Source organism: Suillus plorans (genome assembly GCF_016647745.1).
Source record: "Suillus plorans strain S12 chromosome Unknown HD556scaffold_5, whole genome shotgun sequence".
Taxonomy (NCBI): domain Eukaryota; kingdom Fungi; phylum Basidiomycota; class Agaricomycetes; order Boletales; family Suillaceae; genus Suillus; species Suillus plorans.
Genome location: NW_024537389.1, coordinates 74,857 through 95,401, shown reverse-complemented (window position 1 = coordinate 95,401; position 20,545 = coordinate 74,857). Strand labels below are relative to the sequence as shown.

Genomic DNA, 20,545 nt, shown 5'->3' with positions numbered 1-20,545 from the left:
CTGAGAGTTATCTAATGGAGAGTCTGGAGTAGAAGGTCGGAACGAGGTCGTTGAAGTTGAGGAAAGAGCTCTGTGAAGACGTGCTTCATCATTGGAAGAAACACCAGGTGTTTGAACGAGTGAGCGTTGCCTTGGTGGCGAGGATGGTGGAGACACCAGAACCTCTGTCTCTGGCTCGCTGGGAGGATCTTCTGGGAAAAACTTCGAAGGTCGTGTGTCTGGAGCAGTCAATTGCGGAGCAAACTCCGACACGGATTCCTCGTCGCTCGCTGTATATCCTAAGATAAGAAGGTATATTGTCAAGCTAAGGGAAATACGGGTCTTACCTAAAACCATATCCTCATCCCCAAATGCACCGTGGATGCTAGTACGAGGGTGAATACTCCCCACTGACTCAGTAAACTCTGTCAGCCGCTTGCGATGACCCTTCTTGAACTTCTCCTCATCGTTGGCTTTAGGAGTGGAAGAGGCAAAACTGCCACTGTTGAAAAGACCATTCTTCTTAGATGGCGAGGGTACTGGAATCAAGCTCGACCGATTGACGCCCGATGCTCGGTTGGATGCAAGCGAGCCTGGAGTCGGCGATGACGAAGAGATGGTTGGCGTGTGGTGATGTGAGGAATCAGGCTCCTTGTTGCTGCGTCCGCCTCGTTTAGGCGAACTCTCCAGATCTAAAGGAGGAAGCTGATGACCCCGCGAAAACCCCCAGCCAAATCTTGAAGCGGCCGCAGGCTTAAGTGGTGTAGTACGGGGTGAAGTTTTGCCATCATTGGAAGGAGACAACGGATCTGCACCCTGCGGCGGATGAACGGACAATGGTTCATCGAGAACCGAATCTATTTTGCCTTTGTGAGAATGCACCTTCACAGTCGTCAGTGAGCCCTTGCTTTGAGCCTCTGGAGTGAGGCGAGGTAAACTAGACGATGCACGCAAACTCCTCCCACTCTTGCTTTGGGAAAGATGGTCACTTGCAGATGTAACTTCATTTCCACTGCTGTCATGACTATGATGTCTTGTTGTGTTCCATTTGGGCTGTGGTGAGTTCCAATTTCGCTCACGTTCGTGTGTTACCTTTCGTTCTTCTTCCACTTCTTCTGGATCTCGTAACGAGTCATGACTAGCCTGTGAACTGGCAGGTGAGCTGGCACCAGATAATCGAGAACTGGAACCCTGTCGTTGAAGGGATGCAAGCGTTGGTGTCGCATACGCTGTGACTGATGGAGGTCGGCTGGGATAAGTGTGGGACTGATTCGAATGTGAGCTAAGACTTGAAGACGGTCGAGGTGGCGGGTGTCGTTTATTCCATTCTCGTTCACGCTCGAGGTAGCGGTCCCCATCAAGCTCAGCCATCCGATCACGATCTGAAGGTCATTGAAGTGGTGTGAATTGAAAAGAAATAATCGCTTACGATCTGCCTGTGAGCTCATGGAACCTGACCTTGAGCTCCAATCATCATCAAAACTCCGAAGCGACGCAACGCTACCCCTTCTATGCAGAACCCTGCCGCTGAGGGGTGAAGTCGCTCCGTTCGAAAGGGATTTAACGTGAGAAGGTGACGTCCAAGGAATTTCTTGAGAGTGGCGTCGGTGGAATTCCAATGAGTGTTGGTGATGCAGCTCAGGGGTGGCAGAACGTGATGGTGCTTTTGGACGGTTCCACTCGCGTTCGCGTTGGTGCATCCGATCTTCATCACGAGAGTGATGTTGTTCTTTGACTAGAATACCATGATAAGCTCGCCTCGGAAAAATAATAGCAAGTGGTAATCTCACAATCAGCATCAGAAAGTGATGAGCTCGCCCTTGGCCCTGCGCATACTGTAGGTGGGTGACGTAAAAGCGAAAAGACATCACCTACCTGGCAATTCGAGACTGGCACGCCGAGACTGATCCTGATGTCGCAAACTTCCGCGCAATGAAATGGAGGAACGGGGCCGCAACAGAGTGGTTGACGGGCGACTGGTACTTGGCCCAGGTATCGGTGCTGGTACTAATGGAACAATAAGAAACGTTGCGGTTGGCCATTTTGAAAATGAGTGCCTACAATCTTCGGATGTATCGAGATCTCCCATAACATGCTGCATATCCGAATCTTGATCCAGGAGATCTGATTGAATGGTCAGGGGGGTATAAACATTGCAAATGTTTGACCTTACTAGAGTGAGACGCTAGCTGGGAGGGCAATTGGAAGGTTCTTTGATACGAACTTGCAGTTCTTGAAGGTGATAACGGAGTGGAATCAAGTGGTCGTAACGAAGTCGTTGTCGAATTAACATTAGCATGTCCTTCCAAACGAGGTTCGTCTGCAAATAATGAACCTGTTTCGGAAGGTTGAGAAGTAACTGAAACACTTCAATCAGGTGCACTCGTCACAATGATGTAGATGAACTGACTGTCATACACCGCTGTAGGCAAATTTTGATCGAGGAGCCGCGAGTGAGAAGACATTAGACGTGCACGAAGGGTATCAAACGTTGCTGCATGAGGAGACCGAAATGATGATTCGGATCCCTTACTGGATTCTTTGATTCATATTGTGAGGAGATGCCAAAGATGATGAAGTAAAGGGAATCGACGTACTTGGTTTATCACCCTCGTCATCACTGAGACTTTTTCTTTTACCCTTATGCTGTTCCCTTTCACGGTCGACAACAGGAGTAATGTCCATCTCACTGGTGTCAAAACTATTTCTGCGTGGTCTCGATTTCTGTGGTGTGTCCCCAGGCTCACGTCTGGCACGAGAGAACAAATCCTTCAGGCTGTCCCGAGTGATACTTGGAGTGGCAGGTGTAAAACGAGAGGACACAGAGCCAGTGCCATCTTCTGACAGTTGTGCAACGGGTCTTGTAGGAGGGGATTTTCCATTGGGCGAATCAGATGAACGTGCTAGCAAGGCGCGGAGGCGTGCTGCAGGAGTTTCAGAGGGTGTCACAGACGAAGTAGATGGTCCAAATTCAGAATTTGGACCATAGCTATTCGAAAAAGAAGCGATGTTCCTGAGTGGCATACGAGGAGTAGGTTGATTGTCGTCTTCATCATCGACGACATTGAATTGTGATCGCGCGGAAGAAGGGACTGCGACTGGGGTAAAGTCCATATCACTACCGTCCTGAACACGAGGATTTGGCGTATAGCGATTAAGCCTTAGACGAGGCTTTGACAGTGAATTTGATGAAGGTGTATCCATGATCGGCGACCTCGTCGGCCAAAGTACTGGCGCGTGAAGCGTGTTTCCAGCGTGTTCGACGCGCTATAATTGTGCTTAAGCTTGTGATAAATTAGGAAATAAATCTCTTGACAAACAAAACAAATTACTCTACATAGACGTAAAGCACAAGGCGATGGTCTTACCTTATCACAGGTTTCTCGGACCAGCTAGCTTTGCAGACAACGTCCTCACACAAGTTTCAGGATATTGATCTCGTCCCTTGGGCCCATCTGTACAATGGTTCGCAGGACATGCATTGTGTGGGAGAACGTGCCTTCACAAAATCCTACCTTTGCAGTGCGTACCGGCGGTTCGCATGCTCATTGCAGAAGGTCATCTTGACCAGGACGATGTCTTCCCTATCACGCAACTTGGCCTGTCAGAACCTGGAGAACAAGACGCATATTTATATTTTCCGTGGTCTTTACAAAATTTTCGCTCGCAGAAACTGTGAACATCCCGGGCAATATTCACAAGATACAACGCTCGGCCTTAGCTTTAGGTTAGACGCCGTGACGGTATCAGTTGGTAGTTGACGCCGCCAACTTAATTTCGCTGGAGGTTTGCCAGAGGCAAAATGGAGAGACTTCCGTTATGCACTGCACTCGACGATATTTAGGCCCTTGCCATTCTCTACAGTACTGTCTTTTCCTTACGAAGCTTTCTTTTTGGGCTCATTCACTTCGTTCAAATGCAGCTACTGATTGAAGAGGTCCCATAACCTAATAATGTGCAACCAATCTCGGTGAAAGACTTGAGCTGGTCACAATACTTGTTACAGTGATGTAGAGAGCGGCAGTCTGAGTAACTGCTGAAAAGGTGAGTAGTATGCACAATTCTCCAGTGAGTCTTTAAAGAGAAATCTTCAAAGCGGTTCTCGAAAAGTACTTATTGACATTGGCAGAACTAATCGTTACGTCTTACACACCAGCCCACACTACTAATTTATATCTTCTTGCGACGTGTCCTGTCAGTTGTAGCAAAGCACCGCGTACTCCTGCAATACCATATCAAATTAGATCTTATCAACCCTGTTGGCATCTGTACTCACCTTGACCTTCTTCTCTGTGGAGTCGTAAGGAATGAAGCAACCATCACCGAACGACTCGGACGCCTTCCCCGGGTGCACGGCTCCGTGGTAAGGAGCTTGGGCAATGTATTGAGGAGCACCTCCGGGCTCTCGGCCACCTTCCACGGGTCGAAGTCCATTGAGAGCTGCCAAGTTGAATTGGCCAGAAACGTTAACCCAACGGACGGCTTGAGAGTTCCCAACAAGGATCTCATATGTATCAAGCTGTTCCAACGAGTTCAACAGATGATAACAGCCCAGTTTGGTTTGCACTTACGTGGATCTCTTCCTTCTTGTAGCCGATCACAGCTCCTTTTTTGAAGACAGAGCATGCCTTTCCGACCACTGGAGTAGACACCGTTCAGTCAAAATCATGAATATCATCATCATCATCCGAGACGCACTGAGACCACCCTATAAGAATCAAAATGAGTGGCTGGCCAGTAAACAAGGCTGTCGGACTTGCCTCATAGTAAGCACGGCAGATGTACAAAGGCGCGCCACGCTCAAAGCCACCTTCGATGGCATTTGGTGGGATGTTCTTACCCTTAGTGAGGACCCATGCTACTGGAGCAGGGTAATTTCCGCTTCGGAAGGCCTGGGTACGTTGCTCCGCATCACGGAGCCAGTTGCCCTGCGACCAAACGTGCGCCCTTTTCTGCAGAAAATCAGGGTGTCAGATCTGTATCGATTGATGGTGAATACTACGTATACCTCCTCTTCACTCTTGTTGTGGTGATTGTAGGCAAAAACGCCAGCGGCAAGGGCACCGACACCGGCCAGGACGCCTCCTCCGATCTAATGTACAAGACACATGTGATGATGTGAGCAGTCTATACGAGGAAGAAAACATACCTCCAGCTCTTGCTTCCTTTTGTCATCAATGTCAAACCAGTGCTGCTGACTCTCCTGATGAGTCGGTTGGATGCCGCCTTGGGGGGAATGGTAAGGTTGCTGTTGTTGCTGTTGTTGTTGCTGCTGCTGCTGCTGCTGAGGAGGAGGTTGGTTGCATGGTGGAGCACACGGGTCGGACTTGCAGTCCCCGGCCCATTGACCAGAATTCTCATGATGAGGACTGCGCTGGCAATCGCCACCTTCCAGGCGTCCCCAAAGGGCAGGTGTCACGGGCGGAGTCCAGTCACTCTGGGCGAAGCTCGTTGGTCAGTCTGACAATGAGTAGCACTGACAGCGGATTACCTGGGACCGGTGAGGCTGAATGATCTTGTACTGGACACCTGCAAGGGATGGATTGATTACTCGGAGTAAAAGGTGAATGGAAACGGACCTTCATAAAGGACCCTTGCACCGTCATTGTACTGAGTTCCAGGTTGCCAGTAATCAATCATGTTGTGCTAGAGTCTACGCAAAGTTGACAGTTGGAGTGGGGTTGTTTGTGTCGCCATCAGCGGACTTATATCCCTTTCACTTTGCGCCGATGATGATGCCGCATCTCCAAGCGATACCTGTTGGAGAAAGAGGGGCTTGAAGGTCTTGACTGCTCCCGGATTTGAGCTCAAATTATGGGGTGGTCCTTTCAGGATCTGGCCTGATCATCTTCAAATATCGACGGGCGGACCTGATCAGCTGTCCATTATCTGATGTCCACGAGGCAATGATGACAAGGACTAAGAGATATGATCGTGGCATGAGTTGGCTTCGAGGCATACAAGATAGTATGGAAGACACTTGCATTTGTCGTGGAGTATCTCCTTCTGAACATGGCGACTGATCGTGCAAATGATGGCATCGAGCGGGCGGGCCCTTCCGAACCACAGAAAACTTCAAGTCTCCAGTGACTTGTGAAGTAGTAAGAGGACTGATTATCGGAGGGTCCTGGTAGCATTCAAGGATATTGGCAAGAGTGAAGATTTGACCTGTGGTTCGTTTATGGCACATTGTTACCAGCAGCTTGTTTTCACCCCGGATCCAATGAACTTGAATGAAGGGATCTCAACTCTACTGAGCTGCTTCTTCCTGTCATTGCTGTGAACACGGTCGTCTGAAGAAAGTAATCGAGGAGTCGAATAACGCCGTCTTATCAAGTCTCTAGAGCCGAATGGAAGAGCACAGCCTTTTTAAAGACTCACGAATGCGAATTTCCAGCAGGATGAGCGCACGTTCAACATGGCATGTGTCTACTTATATACGTAACTTCCACAGGCTCTGCGCAGGGTATCTATTTCAACTTGTACCACCACCATCGATAACGATCAATCTGTATTCACGATGAGTACAATCGAGCCAGTTTTCCGCATCATTCCCACTATTCAGAACTACGATTGGGGGAAGAAGGGAAAGGACTCCAAGGTCGCGGAGTTTGCTCCTGGGGCCGGAATATGTGGATTTACTTTGAATCAATCAGCTCCTTACGCCGAAGTAGGTGATCTAGAAGCACGGTCTGCAGCAGATCTGACACATGAGCGTGCATGACCAGCTTTGGATGGGCACGCATGTAAAGTCGCCGTCAGGAGTGGTTGACAGGAAGCAGAATCTTACCCAGATCTTAACTGAGAACCCTGGCTTCATTGGGGACCAGGTGTCTCGGCGGTTCGATACGACAAATGGAAACCTCCCCTTCCTGTTCAAGGTCTTGGCCATTGGCAAAGCCCTGAGCATACAAACTCATCCTGACAAGAAGACATCAGAGAAACTTCATGCCGAACAACCGACAGTTTACACCGGTGAGAGTTCTTGTTGACGTGGCCCTCAAGTCCTCACGCATAAGTTGTGCGAAGATCCGAACCACAAGCCGGAGATGGCCTTGGCGTTGACAGATTTCAAGGCGCTGTGCGGTTTCATGCCAATCACGAGGATCGCTGAATACGTCAAAGCCGTTCCCGAATTCAATTCACTAATCGATTCGTCTATCGTGACGGAATTTCTGAACTGTACCAACTTGCCTGAGTCAGAGCAGAAGGCAGTCCTTAAGAAGCTCTTTGCAGCACTCATGACCGCTGACGTTTCCAGTATTGCAACACAACTTCGGACACTCGTTGCGCGTTACCAACGCGGAGGTCAGAAACCTCTAGAAGAGGATGTGAAGGATCTTGTCCTGACATTGAATGAGCAATATCCCGGAGATGTCGGAGTATTCTGCGCATTCATGCTAAATTTCGTCCGAATGACTCCTGGGCAGGCTATTTTCTTGGGAGCTGGAGAGCCCCACGCTTACGTTGAAGGCGGTATGTCTTTCCCTGCTGGTATTCAGCTCACTTTAATAATGATGTGGAAGATATCATGGAGTGCATGGCCAATTCGGACAATGTCATTCGCGCTGGTCTTACCCCTAAACCCAAAGACATCCCCAATCTTGTTTCGGTTTTGACCTATACGCCATCAGATTGGCAGAAACATATGGTCGAGCCGGTTGACATCACACCACGCACCCGCAAATATGATCCCCCAATTCAAGACTTTACGGTTCTCCAGGTCAAGACCCAAAAGGGCGAGACCGAAACTCACGAAGCTATTCCAGGTCCTTCAATCGCAATCGCTACCGAAGGTTCCGGCCGGGTAAGCTGGAGTGGTGGCGAGTTAGACTTACAAGCTGGAAGCGTCATCTTCGTGGGAGCTGAAACTAAGATAAAGATCACTGCCGGAGACTCCGAATTGGTTGTATTTCGCGCGTATGTCACAGCCTAGCTAGGTGATAACACAATAATATTATCAACGATACGACAGAAGCCTTGAAGCCGAAGCTTGATCTTTTACACTTGAGCGTCATGGACCCTATGTTGAACACGTTCTCGTCATACACTTGGTTTGTGTGATCCGAATCTCGGACACTCGAAAACATTTATCATCGTTCCAAACCTTCCGAGAGTCGACGGGAGAGGTGTAGGGAGTCCTGAGCAAAATCACAGGCGTATCTTGTTGCAAACAAGTGCTCGTGATGTCCACTAGATCCGAGTCATGGCCGCGAGGAATGGCCAACAAGGAACGATATCTCAATCGGAGTAGAGCCTAGCCCGTCGCTCTCGAAGACCAGACAATGTGTGATGACACGATATGGCGGGTCCATGCCATTTACTGTACACATTCCGGTAGTGTCCACCCGGGGACATCCAGCAAATGGACACTCTAGGGCCAAAGTCTGGCGTCCAAATCCCTGACTTTCTGTCACATGTCATGCAAAGATCTATGTCCGTATGCGTCTCGTGTGGGATAGGGAAATGACTGGCTGCAAAGTCCGCAACAGGACTTGATTCCATGTGATCCTTCAAGGCTGCCAGTTTCAAGACTCTGGTAATGTGATATTCTACTGCGCGATGGCTGTTCGAACGTTCAAGCGTCCATCCAAGTCTTGAGATCTCACACTTGATCACGGTGAGGTTGATGAAAATGGAAGTGATGAAAAAGTATTCCACAGACCTGGAAATGACATAGCGACGTGGACTCCGATTGATTCCAGGCCATCCCGTTGGTCTAGGCAAAACATGCAGTCCGGCCGCACTAGTGTGGGCGCAAGATTCGCACGTGCACCAAATGTTTGTTTGTGTAACAATATTTTCACCCGCCGAGCACTTTACATAAACTTGTCCCACAATATTGGCATAGGATGGTACCAGTATAACAACTTAAAAGCAAGTGCTTCGACGGTCATCATGCTCTCCTCAATTGTGCTCTTCGCAAGTCTCGTTAACCTTGTGTCTAGTGCGGCTGTGAATAATATACGACCCCTAGTAATATGGCACGGAATGGGTGACACCTACGCATCTCCTGGTATGGACAGCTTTCAGAGTGAAGTCAAGGAAATGTACCCCGGCATATTCGTCCACTCCATCTACATCGATGAAGACCCAAATGTAGACCAGCGTGCAGGTTTTGTGAGTATCCATACTGCCATTATACGAGTTTCTAACTGATATTCGTCAGTATGGCAATGTGAATCAACAAATCGTGCAAGTTGCCCAGCAGCTCGCTGAGATACCCGAACTAAGCCGCGGTTTCGATGCCATAGGATTCTCACAAGGAGGTCAATTCCTTCGTGGCTACGTGGAGCGCAATAACAGCCCGCCGGTGCATAACTTGATCACCTTTGGGTCACAACACATGGGTGTATCAAGTTTACCAGCCTGCAACACGTGGGATCTACTTTGCCGGGTCGCACGTCGAGCAGCAAATAGGGGTGTGTATAGTGAATGGGCACAGGATAATCTTGTTCAGGTTTGTCAGAAAACTCCCTCATGTATCATGCTACCATTAATTCATTCATCATCAGGCTCAGTATTTCAGAGACCCGCACCGGCTCTCGCAATACATGGAGTCAGGGAGCTTTCTACCGGACATCAACAATGAAGTCTTGCTCCCGTCTTCTCGCAATCTATCATATGCAGATAACCTTGCCTCGCTAAATAAGCTTGTCCTTGTTCTCTTCCTCCAAGACAAAACTGTAGTCCCAAAGGAGAGCGCTTGGTTCGGCTCCGAGCAACCTATTGAAGACATCACTATGGACCAAGCATCTGGATCCCATCAGACGCCGATGTTCGGTGGAGTGAACACCAAAGACATCATCCCGATGCATCTACAAAACCTTTACAAAGAAGACTGGATAGGCCTTCGACAGCTTGACGAACGCGGACGTATTGACTTTGTGGCATGTCAGGGAGAGCATATGCACATCGGTGATTGCTGGAAAGATTTGGTGGCTGAGTGGGTGGGAGGATCTCTGGGCGCGGATTGAGGTACATCCTGACAGGATGCCGCATGCGCCACACTGACATTACACAGTCTGTACACTGCCAGCGCTTGTTCGGCGCGCCACTATTGATTGGGTCTTGTTCTATGTGAAACAGACACTGCGTCACGATTTGTCCCACTAGTAGTTGTTCACATCATGTCGCAGTACTCAAAAATATCAATATTTTATATAAGTGTCACATCGCATGATTTTCCCGGCTATTCCCATTTGTGCACCCATAACACTCCGAATCCGCGGCAACAATAACTGGTGAAAGTTCACGCTCACTTGTGTGAAGTTTAAGTGCCTTCTCGATTTCTTACTCACCTGAGTCACCTCGACATTCATTTCCTTGCTCGTCCCCTTTAAGTCATTAGCAATGTCTGGTGCAGCATCTGCGGCCGCTGGGTCGAAACTCTCCGCATTCATGAACCATCCAGCTGGTGCGTGGGATGTTGGTTGATGGCAGAGATTGGCACTGACGCACGTCTTGGTCATGGCAGGTCCGAAGACAGTCTTTTTCTGGGCACCATTGATGAAGTGGTGTCTCGTTGCCGCTGGTGTAAAGGACTTGAGTCGGCCAGCAGATAAACTCAGCATATCCCAAAACGTTGGTGCGTAGATGTGTCATTGACTCACTATTCCCTGATTAAGTTGTTCCCGGATAGCGCTCGCATGCACAGGTTTTATCTGGGTGAGATACTCGGTGGTCATTACCCCGGTAAACTACAGTTTGGCAGCGGTAAGGGTCGTCAAGTTTTCTTGACAACGATAACTCATGCGCCGTTGTACAGGTGAACTTCTTTGTTGGCGCTACCGGTTTAGGGCAGTTGGCTCGGATCGCAAAGTGAGTTTTAGGCCAAGCAGAAGTTTAAATTCTATGCTAACGGTCGAGCAAGTCACCGGTACAACGGAGAGGCAGTCAAGGCTTGATTGGTTTCTTTTGAGAGTTTCACTATGTATTCATGCTTCCCTTGCAATATCACTTTGGTCGAAGCTCCGCGAATCGTTCTTATTCGAATCATATACGCTGATATATAATAAGTGTGCCTACGCTTGAAAAACGTATCATCAACTCCTGCTCTTCTTCGTTCTGTCGCTGTCACTGCCAGTGGCTTTATCATCGGAGGTCGGCCCGTCAAAAATCCCCCGAGCTGCGTCCCACCATCCACCTTCCGCCAGTAAGCGATTGGCAGCTTTAGCAATGTTTGACATGATCTTTTGAGCATCATTCCCCTCTTGGTTCCCGTCGCGCTCCTGATACTGCCATTGCTTGTGCTTCTCAAATGACTCCCACGATTTGGGACGGTCATTTGACTTGCGTTGCGTACGCGTCTTGGGTGACTGTGATGTACCAGGAGTGGTCTGGGTTTGTTCATTCAGCACGTCCGAGATGAATCCGGCTAAGCTAGAGATGATGCTTGTGCTTCCAATACCCGCATTCTGCCCCATATACCACCCCAGCCCAGCAGTAAGCGCTCCGAAGATGGTTCCCCACTTGATGAACCAGATACTGGTTCTAACCATCCAACTAGTAGTTCTATATAGACTGACTAGTGCGAGATATGCGGCAAGGAAGCTGATAAGAGGAGGAAGGATAGTTTGTGCATCCCATTGCCATGGTTTGGAGGAAATTAGGGACGAGATCAGCGAAAGAAGCGCTGTGAATAATGCAAGCGAGTGCGAGAGAAATGAGAGCAGAAATGAATACAGAGGTGGGGGAAGCTGATCAGCGAGGAAGCTAAGGAGGGGGTCTAGAAAAGCTGGCAGTGGGATGTCTGCCGGATCCATGGTTGCTATTATGTGCTATGGGTTGCTCAATGCTTGAGCAGCTTGAATCTCGAGTTTCAAGTTGTAAAAGTCCTGGTCAGGGCTTGTGTGACACGTCAAGCTTGCGACGAAGTACGTTAACATGCTGTTGTGTGGCTGTGTGGTGTCACGTGCACAGCAAATTACAGAATGGAGAAAGAGAAATTAGTAGGAATCGACCAATCGGATCGGATCGGCAGGATACCAGCCGATCGAGCCGACCACCGATTATCGCTACTCCGACATTTCCTGTGAAGTGTTCGCTCCGCGAATATGCACCAAACATCAACAAATCTGATCGTGTATAAGTTCGAGCTTTATATCGGCTTTCCTCCTTTCCCAAGAACTCTACCGTATAGCTTCATCTGCCTATACATACACTCACTAGCGCCCTTTCATATCATGGCCATGAAGCGTAAATTCGACTTTGATGCTACTGACGACTGCCCCCAGGTCATTTTATTTAGTCTATCTTATTTTACTTTTCCACTAATACTTGCTCATATCAGGTCGCCAAGCAACTGAAAATGGTTCCCTTCCCGAACTATGAACCTGACGCTGATGCTCTTATGTCTGAATCTCCTTCACATGATGATGTCGTCTCGTTTTTCCCTGAAAACTATCATACTCGCCTTCATTCTACTGCCAGCTCGTCAAGTGGTTCATCTCTATATTCGGACGCCATCGACCATAACTCTCGTATGTACACCTGAGGCTTAGATGATACCAACTCTCACTGGCATCTACGTATTTTTATACAGCTCTGTACCCTCGTCTCGCCCAGGTCGTCGATTATCCAGCGGACAACTCTGACAAGGCGGTCGGGCTGTTACAACCTGCAAGTTCTTTCACCCACCATGGGTAAGTATAAGGAGACCTCGTCCTTGATTACGATTCTGACTTGTCACTCCCTCCCTCCATAATGCGTGCTTTATAGCTCGCATTGCTCGCAAATACCCAAGCTTCGTGTTGCCTGCTCCGCTGGTCCCGATGGCTCAAGGACAATGTGGAGCTTTTGTGAACAATGCGGCGCGATTTCCATGGTGGATTCTGACTGAAGTCGTCGACATGCTCGGCAGCCGTTTTTTTTTATCTTTTTTATTTTGCTGATTATCCTTTCGTGTTTTTCTTTCCCCCTGGCTCGACTGGTCACGTCTATTTCCGACATCGATCGCATATTCGCCTCTCGCCGCTAAAAGTTACCATCACCTCTATCCGCCTCCGACTTCACCGCCCTTCTCGTGATCAACGCCCGGTCAATCTCCGAACTTCTGACAACCACTCGACATCAAAACATAGGCCAAATATCATAATGATGCACTGCTACGTTTGCTAAATATGCTCTCGCTGTACATATCTTGCTCCGTTGTAACACAAGTTACCATGCTCTGTTGCTTTGACACCAATTACGTGTGAAGTTGGTCTGATCAGCGATATTTCCAAAGTAACTTAAGCTTCAGACCTAGGGTTCAAGATAATCCCCTTGAATTTTCACTTGCTAAGTATATCGAAAGTTTGATCGAAGTTATACAATTACTCCGTAACGTCCACGCCACATCAAACACTTCTTTAGCTACTGTCAGGTGCGCTATGACCCAAACAACTTTGCTTCAATATGAAGCCCCATGTAAGTTCAATACATCGTCACCACTTCTCGAACATACTTGGTAACCTTGATCAGGGCCTGTGCATGCGCTTGATTGGTGCAAGTCAACTGCACCTGGACATCAATCTCGTCCACGATCGGCTTTCCGTCTCGGAATTGCCTCCTTCTCTGAAGACTATCGGAATCGGATTGCTATCGTAGGACTTCAAGACGAGCGCGTCCTTGTTGAGGATGATTATACCGATTACCCCGACTTTGTGACGTTGGTAGAAGCGAACCATGGATACCCAGCAACCAATCTGCAATGGCAACCTGCGAGTGCGAGCGGTTTCCAATGGACTGGCAAGGCACCAGCTGCAGAGCTACTTGCCACGACTGGAGATGCGCTGAGGGTATGGGAGTATTTTGGAGATGCACCACCAGCGTCGTCGGCTTATGTTGGGAGGCAGCCCACGGGCGGAGGGCATCGGTTGACACTTAAGACGGCACTGTCTGGGGTACGTGATTGTAAACCCACGCCCTGATTGAAAACACTGACGCCTTTGTGTGTACCAGCAATCCAAAATCCAAAACCAGTCCACTGGTCCACCATTAACCAGTTTCTCTTGGAACGAGAAAGCCCCCAGCTTAGTTGTCACGTCATCAATAGACACGACGTGTACCGTGTGGAACATCGATACATCCACTGCCATAACACAACTCATTGCCCACGATCGAGAAGTTTACGATGTTGCATGGCTTCCGGGATCGACAGATATATTTGTATCGGTTGGGGCAGATGGTAGTCTTCGTGCGTTTGACCTACGGAGTCTAGAGCATTCTACCATTCTGTATGAAACACCGGCACCCAAAAGCGGTCCGCCCGCAGCCTCAGCATCATCGCGTCTACCTACATCACCTCTACTACGCATCGCATTCAACCCCGCTGACTCAAATTACATGTCCACATTTCATATGGATGGACAGGATGTGCAAATTTTGGATATGCGGAGTCCTGGTCAGCCGGTGATAGAACTGAGAGGGCACCGCGCGCAGGTAAACGCGATGGGATGGAGCACAACAGATAGACCAACACTGGCTACCGCAGGTAAGCACTGCGATCAATGAACTCGTTCCTGTGTTCGACCTGAACGTTACATGCAGGGGATGATTGCCAAGTTCTACTATGGGACCTTGCTACGTACACACAAACGGCGACCTCTCCCCGCACTGCCAATTCTCGCTTAAATTCGCCGCGGCCAGACGTGAAGAAACGTGTGGTCACCGATCCGATAATGGCGTATTCTGCGAGCAGCGAAGTGACCAACCTTGCATGGTCTCCTCAGATACAGGGGATGACTATGAATACGGGTCACTCGACAGCGCCTGGAGAGTGGCTAGCGATTGCGAGCGGGAAGTTTATCAAGGCACTCAAGGTGTGAATTTAATTCGCTGGAGGATCAGAATGTACAGCAGTTGTACTTTAAATGGGAGTGCGCTTGGGCTTTTGAGCTGTCCACTCTATCTATGGCCATGACAGATCCTGGCTCATCTTCTTTCCCGCTATCTTCGCTATCTCACAAACGTCCGCCGCCCACTTGTTTTTATATACCTCATGTCTCATGATGTCGCACTTGGCGGCAATAATCTGTGTAGATTAGTTGAGGTGTAAAATGTTGTCTGAATATATATATTCGTAGTATTTAAACTGGCTCAAACAATGTATACTACCCGCGGTGGCGGCGGGGCTGAACCGACGAATATAAATAGATCCATCTAGATAAGAACTTAAGTACTTGTCATTTATATTTATTTATCACTCGTTTTAACTTTTCTCATGTCGCAGGCACTTTTGCTTGACCTCTAATCGACGAGAGAATGGAATAATGACCCTTCCAAAGTCCAGTAAGGCAACTAATTCGGGTCGGTTACGACTTGCTCCTCCTCGGCGAATGTAAAGCTCCGCATTGGTTCCGATAAGTTTCCTCTGGTGTCCGCACTCGTCTTTCATTTTGCCGGGAATTTTTAAAAAAACCGGTACACGCATGCCCAGGAACTTGGGATCAGGATAAGTGTCAGGCTATCGCATGACGCCGCGTCGCCGCATACGACCTCCGATAAAGATGAAGCCACATGTACGGAGGTTGCTCGGGGCCCCAATCAATATTAAAGAGGTCATATAATTAACGCTCATCTCTCTCTGCGTTCTTCCGGCCCCCCAACATGGCAGCTCCAGCAGGCGATTTTGATGTAGAGAACAAGTTCTTGCACAGAAAGACGTCCGTCTCCACGAACTCTGATGGAAACCGGGAAACCGCACGCGTTGTAAACCCTGGGGGCGATCTGGAGAGCACAGAGGAAAAGGACGAAGGGACGCAAGCGAATAACACGTTCGATAAGAGACTGCGTGTTGTCGTCCTAATTGCCCTCGCCGCACTCATCCTTGGGTGGTGGATATCTTCCACCATTTTGACAGCGACACGTGGACAGTGGTATGATGTGTTCTCCGAGTCTTTCAATTAACAAACCTTTATTCTTTCCAAAGGGTCGTACGGACAGTTTTCGCGTGGTCCTTTTTACTGTAAGTAGTGATATCTACGCAATAATGTCCCTTTTGCTTATTATCCGTACTCTTAAGCATTATCGCGTTCCGCTTCATACCCAATTCGGTAGTGACGGAGCCTATTGCTGCTGTATGGATGCCATACGTCCAGGTGCCTTGGTACAAGCTTCCTCGGACAGCGAGATTGACAATTGGATGGCTTTGCCTTCTTGCCATCGTGTTTGGGTCTGCTTTCGGATTACCACTCACTGGCGTGAGTTCTGTTGCCTTGAGTGAGAGTTTGATAAGCTGACTTCGTTGTAGAACAGCGATTATGGACATCGAGCAATTTCAGTACTTGGGTTGTTTATTTTCCAGTGTGGTTTCTACTTGTGTTCCATAAACAGATCGGCGATTTGCTGGTTGGTGCCTCCTTCTCGGCCCACTGCATCTGCTGATTTGAATTGCAAGGCCTACCGTGATAGTCGGCCTTTTCCTTCAACAAACTATTGCTCTTTTCGTGCTCAAGACCGGCGCTGGTTTTTCCCTCTTCAAATACATTGCGGATCTCGCAAACGACTTTTTGTCGGAAGCCGATGTCGGAGCTACGTTTTTCTTTGATGCAGCAACCGTTGCGAAGGGTTGGTTTTTTGTGAATGTGGTATGAGGGTTGTGTTCTCAAGCTCGAATGCAACCTGATGAAATTATAGCTCGCCGCGGTAATCTTTTTCATCGCCACAATTCAAATGTTGTACTATGTCAGTGACTAGGCCCTACTCGGAGTCCTCAATGCTAACTTGTACCAAAGCTCGGTGTCATGCAATGGATGGTCAAAGGATTGTGAGTACATGAAACACATCATTCATCGAAGAGTGAGATTCATTGTTTTCATAAGTGCATGGTTATTCTTCAAGCTCATGAACGTATCTGGCGCTGAGGCGGTCGTTGCGGCTGCTTCTCCTTGGGTAGGCCAAGGAGAGTCTGCGTGTTTGGTCAAGCCTTATGTTGATATCATGACCCCATCGGAACTTCATCTTTGCATGACTTCTGGTTTGTTCGCCATATTCTGCCAACGGAACGTTAATATTTATGAATTCAAGGTTTCTCCACTATCTCCGGATCTGTTTTGACCGCCTACGTTGCCCTGGGTGTTCCACCCCAGAATCTTATCACTTCATCTGTCATGAGCATACCTGCTTCTATTGCCATCAGCAAGATGCGGATTCCCGAACTCGACGAACCTGTTACTCGTGGCCACATAATAGTAGACCGCGGGGACGAGGGAAAGGAACGGCCAGTCAACGCTCTTCACGCATTTTCTTTGGGAGGTCTGTTTGGCCTAAAGGTCGCGGGACAAATCCTGTGAGCTCTTTGAAACAGCCATCAACGAGTCACTCAGCTTATTTTTATAGCACTAACGTGTTGACGATCTTGTCGCTCGTCGCCGCTATCAATGCCGTCTTAACATGGGTCGGCCATGGATTCGGCATCCACCAGCTTACTTTACAGCTAGTTTTGGGATACATCGGGTATCCTCTCGCCTTTTTCTTGGGTCTGGATACATTTCTGCGATCTTGAGCTATCCAAGCTGATATCTCGCTAGGTGTCCCTAGCAATGAGATCCTCCGAGTCTCACAGTTGTTAGCGACGAAGTTAATTGAAAATGAATTTGCTGCATATTTAGGTACTCTTGTGATCCCAATTCACGGACAGGTGTAGCTGATGCTTAATTTTTGCAGAACTATCGACCATCCAAGCGAGTTCAAACCCCCTGTCGCAGCGTGCCTTCACGATTGCATCATATTCGCTTTGTGGATTTGCAAATCTCGGATCGCTAGGTATACAGATTGGTGTGCTCGGCGCTTTGGCACCATCGCGGGGCAAAACCATTGCAACACTTGCGACATCTGCCATGTTTTGCGGATTTATCTCGTGCGTTCTTGATTTGTCCTGTTTTCCGTTTAGTGATGAGAGCTTTTCTGCAGAACTCTCCAAACTGCTGGTATCGCGTGAGTACTTTTATGGTCTTGGTCGTGACATCTAGAGCTAACTCTATCTCTCTTAAAGCGGCATGCTGGTATAATACGAAGGGTATCATGGGACCAGAATGACTGAGCCGTGGTACTATATCTTGTTGTCGTTAATACCTGGCCCTTCACCATAAGGGCAAGAAACATTGTGAATGATACGTACTTACCAGCTAGATGCCAACTCATGCAGGCGACAATCGTCGAGGGTCAGTCAATGTGCTGATCACCTCCTTGGGTGCAGGACACACTATAACTGCTTCAGCAATCAATTCTAAACGACAAGATAATCGATACCAGCATTGATGATTGTGAGGATTGTACATCCTCCAAGCGCCGATCCAGTGCTTCGGAACAAGGAAACATCCGGTCTATCGACATGAAAGTACATAGCACGCAGCTGCTGCGCTGATGGATAATCAGAACCCATCGGTGATAGAAGCAATAGAAGTGCTCGCTGGCATGGTTATGTATCATTTTCACGGTGGTGCCATAGCCTGCCTTGGAATGTAGTCCAATTGACTGGTACCATCATTTATTACGGCTTCTGATTCAATTTCTCGCAACTGCTGCGTTGCTTTCCACCGGAATTCAAGTTGCATCTCACAGGCCCTATATCATTTTCAACTTTGCCCACGGTGGCGCCGGATCATCAGTAAACCGGTGAGACTTTGCAGTTTGCAGTCCTCGACACATCGCATTATAGTGCATGGCGTCTCTTACTATCTCTGGTGACTATCGCTGCAGCTTTGGCTGTGTAGCATCGGTTCGTGGGCTCAAAATAACTGGGGCATTTCAATTTACTAAATTTATATATACTAGTGCATGCCTCTATCGAATATGGTACTTCAATGAGTAATGCTTGCAGGTTTATTGGGGCTCCATTCAGGACTTGCGAGTAGGCGCTTCTACAAGGCACATCTGAGTATTATGTCTTCCCTACTATCGGTGTCAGACCTAACGGAGTTGCAGACTGTCAAGGTGAGTAAAGGACGGCTTGCCTCTGATAAACTTGAGGTTAACATTACGTCTGATTCAGTACGCCAATTGTGAGTGTCCGCGGATCGTCTGAAAGCTGAACGACGGCATTGACTATTTTTCTAGTGGGTGGTCTTGCAATCCTCGTGAGTATCAAACACATTTCTTGTGTTTCTACCTCAAATTTCTTTCGACGTTGCAGGTGTTTGATTATTGCCTCACTTTTTCTGAAGAGGTCGAGGAAATATCTGTTTGTTCGCGACTGTTGTTCTGACCACCCCCCACAGGTGCAATGGACTTGGCTTAGACCATGGGATGTAACTCGTGTCATATTCGTCATCTCCCGATATTTGCCTTTCGCGGGTGTTGGAATGACTGCATATGGTGAGTGACCCACTTCGATTCTCCTCATCTTGTCTTGCTGATGGGCATATATTAGACGCACTACGTGTCAGCGATCAGGTAAGCTTGTGTGGCGAATAGGGTCTACGCTGAGCTGATTACATGGGGAGTGTACATCTATTGTGGAAGGATATAGTGAGTCTACCTGCCACTGTTCATGCAACTTGAACAATGTGAATTTCAGTCATTCGCGTTATAAGTATCATTGCTGCGGAAGGTGCGCGTTCTACATGCATGTTAAGAGCGCAGCGGGTCTCACTTCCTTGGTAGTCTTGCTAGTTATTCGGACCTGGGCATTCTGGCAAAGGAGTAAAAAATTGCTGATCGGGTTAGTTGTTTATATTGTGGTGCGTGTTTTACAGAGCAGGAATGATAGCATAGATTTTTATTATTGCATAGTTGTCAATCATTGCAGTCATTGCCATAGACTTGACTCCTACATTGTTGATTCCAGGAGGTGAGTTCATTTGGTGTTCACGAACGAAAGTCATTCTAATGTGAATATCAGAGGAGCCCCCCCTAGGAACCTGTTACTTCGAGAGCAGACGCAACGTTGCGATCGTGTACTTAGTCTTGGCGATATTTGAAAGTGGTCAGTGATCGTCCAAAGCTATCTATTGGCATTCTTACCCATAACGACTTGGCAGTGATGCTGATCCTCAATGTATATAAGAGGGTTCACGACTATAAAAACTTTCAGAGCGGAATTGTAGTAACCCTATACCACGGTGGCATGTTCTACATGTTGTGCATCCTCGGTGTGTGGAAATAGTTGGCTCTCGAGATGTCATTGACTAATGCGTTTAAGGAAGCCGTCACACTCGCTAATGTTATCTTTGAGGGTGCACTTCCAGTACGTGTCTGATCTATCAAATCCTACGACTCGCTAACTTTCTGTTCTTTTCTGTAGAGCGCCTATAGCAATATGTTTGACTCGTACGTCACCGGCTGCACTCTGACTACTAGTTGATCTCGAACCCACTGCGCTAGGCTACAGCTGGTCGTTCACAGCGTCCTGGCATCACGGATTCTATTCCGTCTTCGGGATAGCAATGAACGTGTCTACGTACCGTCCATGACATTAGACACTCAGCTAAACTATTTACGACCTTCGTCGATGTCGATGAGTGGGATGGGTACTACCAGCGAAGTTCGAGGGAATGTAGCCTAGTAGGTGTACTAGTATAAGGTGTCATCGGCCTCTGAGCTTATACTCTTATCCAATATATAACTCAATTGTGATATTATG

The 20,545-nt window shown here is 48.2% G+C and overlaps 10 protein-coding genes across 10 annotated transcripts; 7 read left to right on the top strand and 3 right to left on the bottom strand.

The window, feature by feature from the left end:
- Nucleotides 1–2,348: 2,348 nt before the first annotated feature.
- Nucleotides 2,349–3,183, bottom strand: HD556DRAFT_1227764 (uncharacterized protein; the record flags this gene model as incomplete). The annotated part of the gene is made up of 2 exons (XM_041297184.1): nt 2,349–2,518; nt 2,589–3,183. The coding sequence occupies 2 exons, from the start codon at nt 3,181–3,183 to the stop codon at nt 2,349–2,351; spliced, it is 765 nt and encodes a 254-aa protein (XP_041165542.1).
- Nucleotides 3,184–4,174: 991 nt separating this feature from the next.
- On the bottom strand, nt 4,175–5,619 carry HD556DRAFT_1227326 (carbohydrate-binding module family 12 protein; the record flags this gene model as incomplete). Its single annotated transcript, XM_041297155.1, has 8 exons — nt 4,175–4,201; nt 4,256–4,498; nt 4,551–4,618; nt 4,736–4,931; nt 4,988–5,071; nt 5,129–5,416; nt 5,471–5,508; nt 5,559–5,619. 8 exons carry the CDS (start codon nt 5,617–5,619, stop codon nt 4,175–4,177), a joined length of 1,005 nt encoding a protein of 334 aa, XP_041165541.1.
- An 880-nt stretch (nt 5,620–6,499) lies between these two features.
- On the top strand, nt 6,500–7,915 carry HD556DRAFT_1437708 (mannose-6-phosphate isomerase; the record flags this gene model as incomplete). Its single annotated transcript, XM_041305743.1, has 4 exons — nt 6,500–6,649; nt 6,708–6,954; nt 7,009–7,455; nt 7,506–7,915. 4 exons carry the CDS (start codon nt 6,500–6,502, stop codon nt 7,913–7,915), a joined length of 1,254 nt encoding a protein of 417 aa, XP_041165540.1.
- A 431-nt stretch (nt 7,916–8,346) lies between these two features.
- On the top strand, nt 8,347–10,152 carry HD556DRAFT_1331242 (palmitoyl-protein thioesterase). The gene is made up of 3 exons (XM_041301762.1): nt 8,347–9,099; nt 9,149–9,439; nt 9,495–10,152. The coding sequence occupies exons 1-3, from the start codon at nt 8,710–8,712 to the stop codon at nt 9,954–9,956; spliced, it is 1,143 nt and encodes a 380-aa protein (XP_041165539.1). The 5' UTR covers nt 8,347–8,709; the 3' UTR covers nt 9,957–10,152.
- Nucleotides 10,078–10,978, top strand: HD556DRAFT_1331240 (mitochondrial pyruvate carrier). Its single transcript, XM_041301761.1, has 5 exons — nt 10,078–10,396; nt 10,457–10,567; nt 10,622–10,695; nt 10,748–10,800; nt 10,853–10,978. The coding sequence occupies exons 1-5, from the start codon at nt 10,333–10,335 to the stop codon at nt 10,884–10,886; spliced, it is 336 nt and encodes a 111-aa protein (XP_041165538.1). The 5' UTR covers nt 10,078–10,332; the 3' UTR covers nt 10,887–10,978.
- HD556DRAFT_1331237 (uncharacterized protein) lies at nt 10,979–11,886 on the bottom strand. Its single transcript, XM_041301760.1, has one exon. The coding sequence runs from the start codon at nt 11,742–11,744 to the stop codon at nt 11,025–11,027; it is 720 nt and encodes a 239-aa protein (XP_041165537.1). The 5' UTR covers nt 11,745–11,886; the 3' UTR covers nt 10,979–11,024.
- Nucleotides 11,887–12,059: 173 nt separating this feature from the next.
- On the top strand, nt 12,060–13,195 carry HD556DRAFT_1517223 (uncharacterized protein). The gene is made up of 4 exons (XM_041309089.1): nt 12,060–12,215; nt 12,272–12,461; nt 12,524–12,623; nt 12,700–13,195. Exons 1-4 carry the CDS (start codon nt 12,165–12,167, stop codon nt 12,818–12,820), a joined length of 462 nt encoding a protein of 153 aa, XP_041165536.1. The 5' UTR covers nt 12,060–12,164; the 3' UTR covers nt 12,821–13,195.
- A 115-nt stretch (nt 13,196–13,310) lies between these two features.
- HD556DRAFT_1331230 (WD40-repeat-containing domain protein) lies at nt 13,311–15,145 on the top strand. The gene is made up of 4 exons (XM_041301759.1): nt 13,311–13,389; nt 13,444–13,865; nt 13,924–14,455; nt 14,512–15,145. Exons 1-4 carry the CDS (start codon nt 13,353–13,355, stop codon nt 14,787–14,789), a joined length of 1,269 nt encoding a protein of 422 aa, XP_041165535.1. The 5' UTR covers nt 13,311–13,352; the 3' UTR covers nt 14,790–15,145.
- HD556DRAFT_1331223 (Na+ dependent nucleoside transporter C-terminus-domain-containing protein) lies at nt 15,146–18,400 on the top strand. Its single transcript, XM_041301758.1, has 14 exons — nt 15,146–15,839; nt 15,893–15,928; nt 15,986–16,163; nt 16,214–16,311; nt 16,361–16,550; nt 16,600–16,647; nt 16,698–16,729; nt 16,785–16,939; nt 16,990–17,251; nt 17,302–17,441; nt 17,493–17,573; nt 17,629–17,821; nt 17,875–17,898; nt 17,957–18,400. Exons 1-14 carry the CDS (start codon nt 15,571–15,573, stop codon nt 17,970–17,972), a joined length of 1,722 nt encoding a protein of 573 aa, XP_041165534.1. The 5' UTR covers nt 15,146–15,570; the 3' UTR covers nt 17,973–18,400.
- Nucleotides 18,401–18,405: 5 nt separating this feature from the next.
- Nucleotides 18,406–20,545, top strand: HD556DRAFT_1523856 (uncharacterized protein). The gene is made up of 16 exons (XM_041309224.1): nt 18,406–18,682; nt 18,739–18,897; nt 18,956–18,965; nt 19,021–19,040; nt 19,097–19,129; nt 19,182–19,278; nt 19,334–19,356; nt 19,407–19,431; nt 19,481–19,513; nt 19,567–19,643; nt 19,696–19,753; nt 19,805–19,888; nt 19,944–20,054; nt 20,109–20,149; nt 20,207–20,232; nt 20,287–20,545. Exons 2-16 carry the CDS (start codon nt 18,775–18,777, stop codon nt 20,465–20,467), a joined length of 942 nt encoding a protein of 313 aa, XP_041165533.1. The 5' UTR covers nt 18,406–18,682; nt 18,739–18,774; the 3' UTR covers nt 20,468–20,545.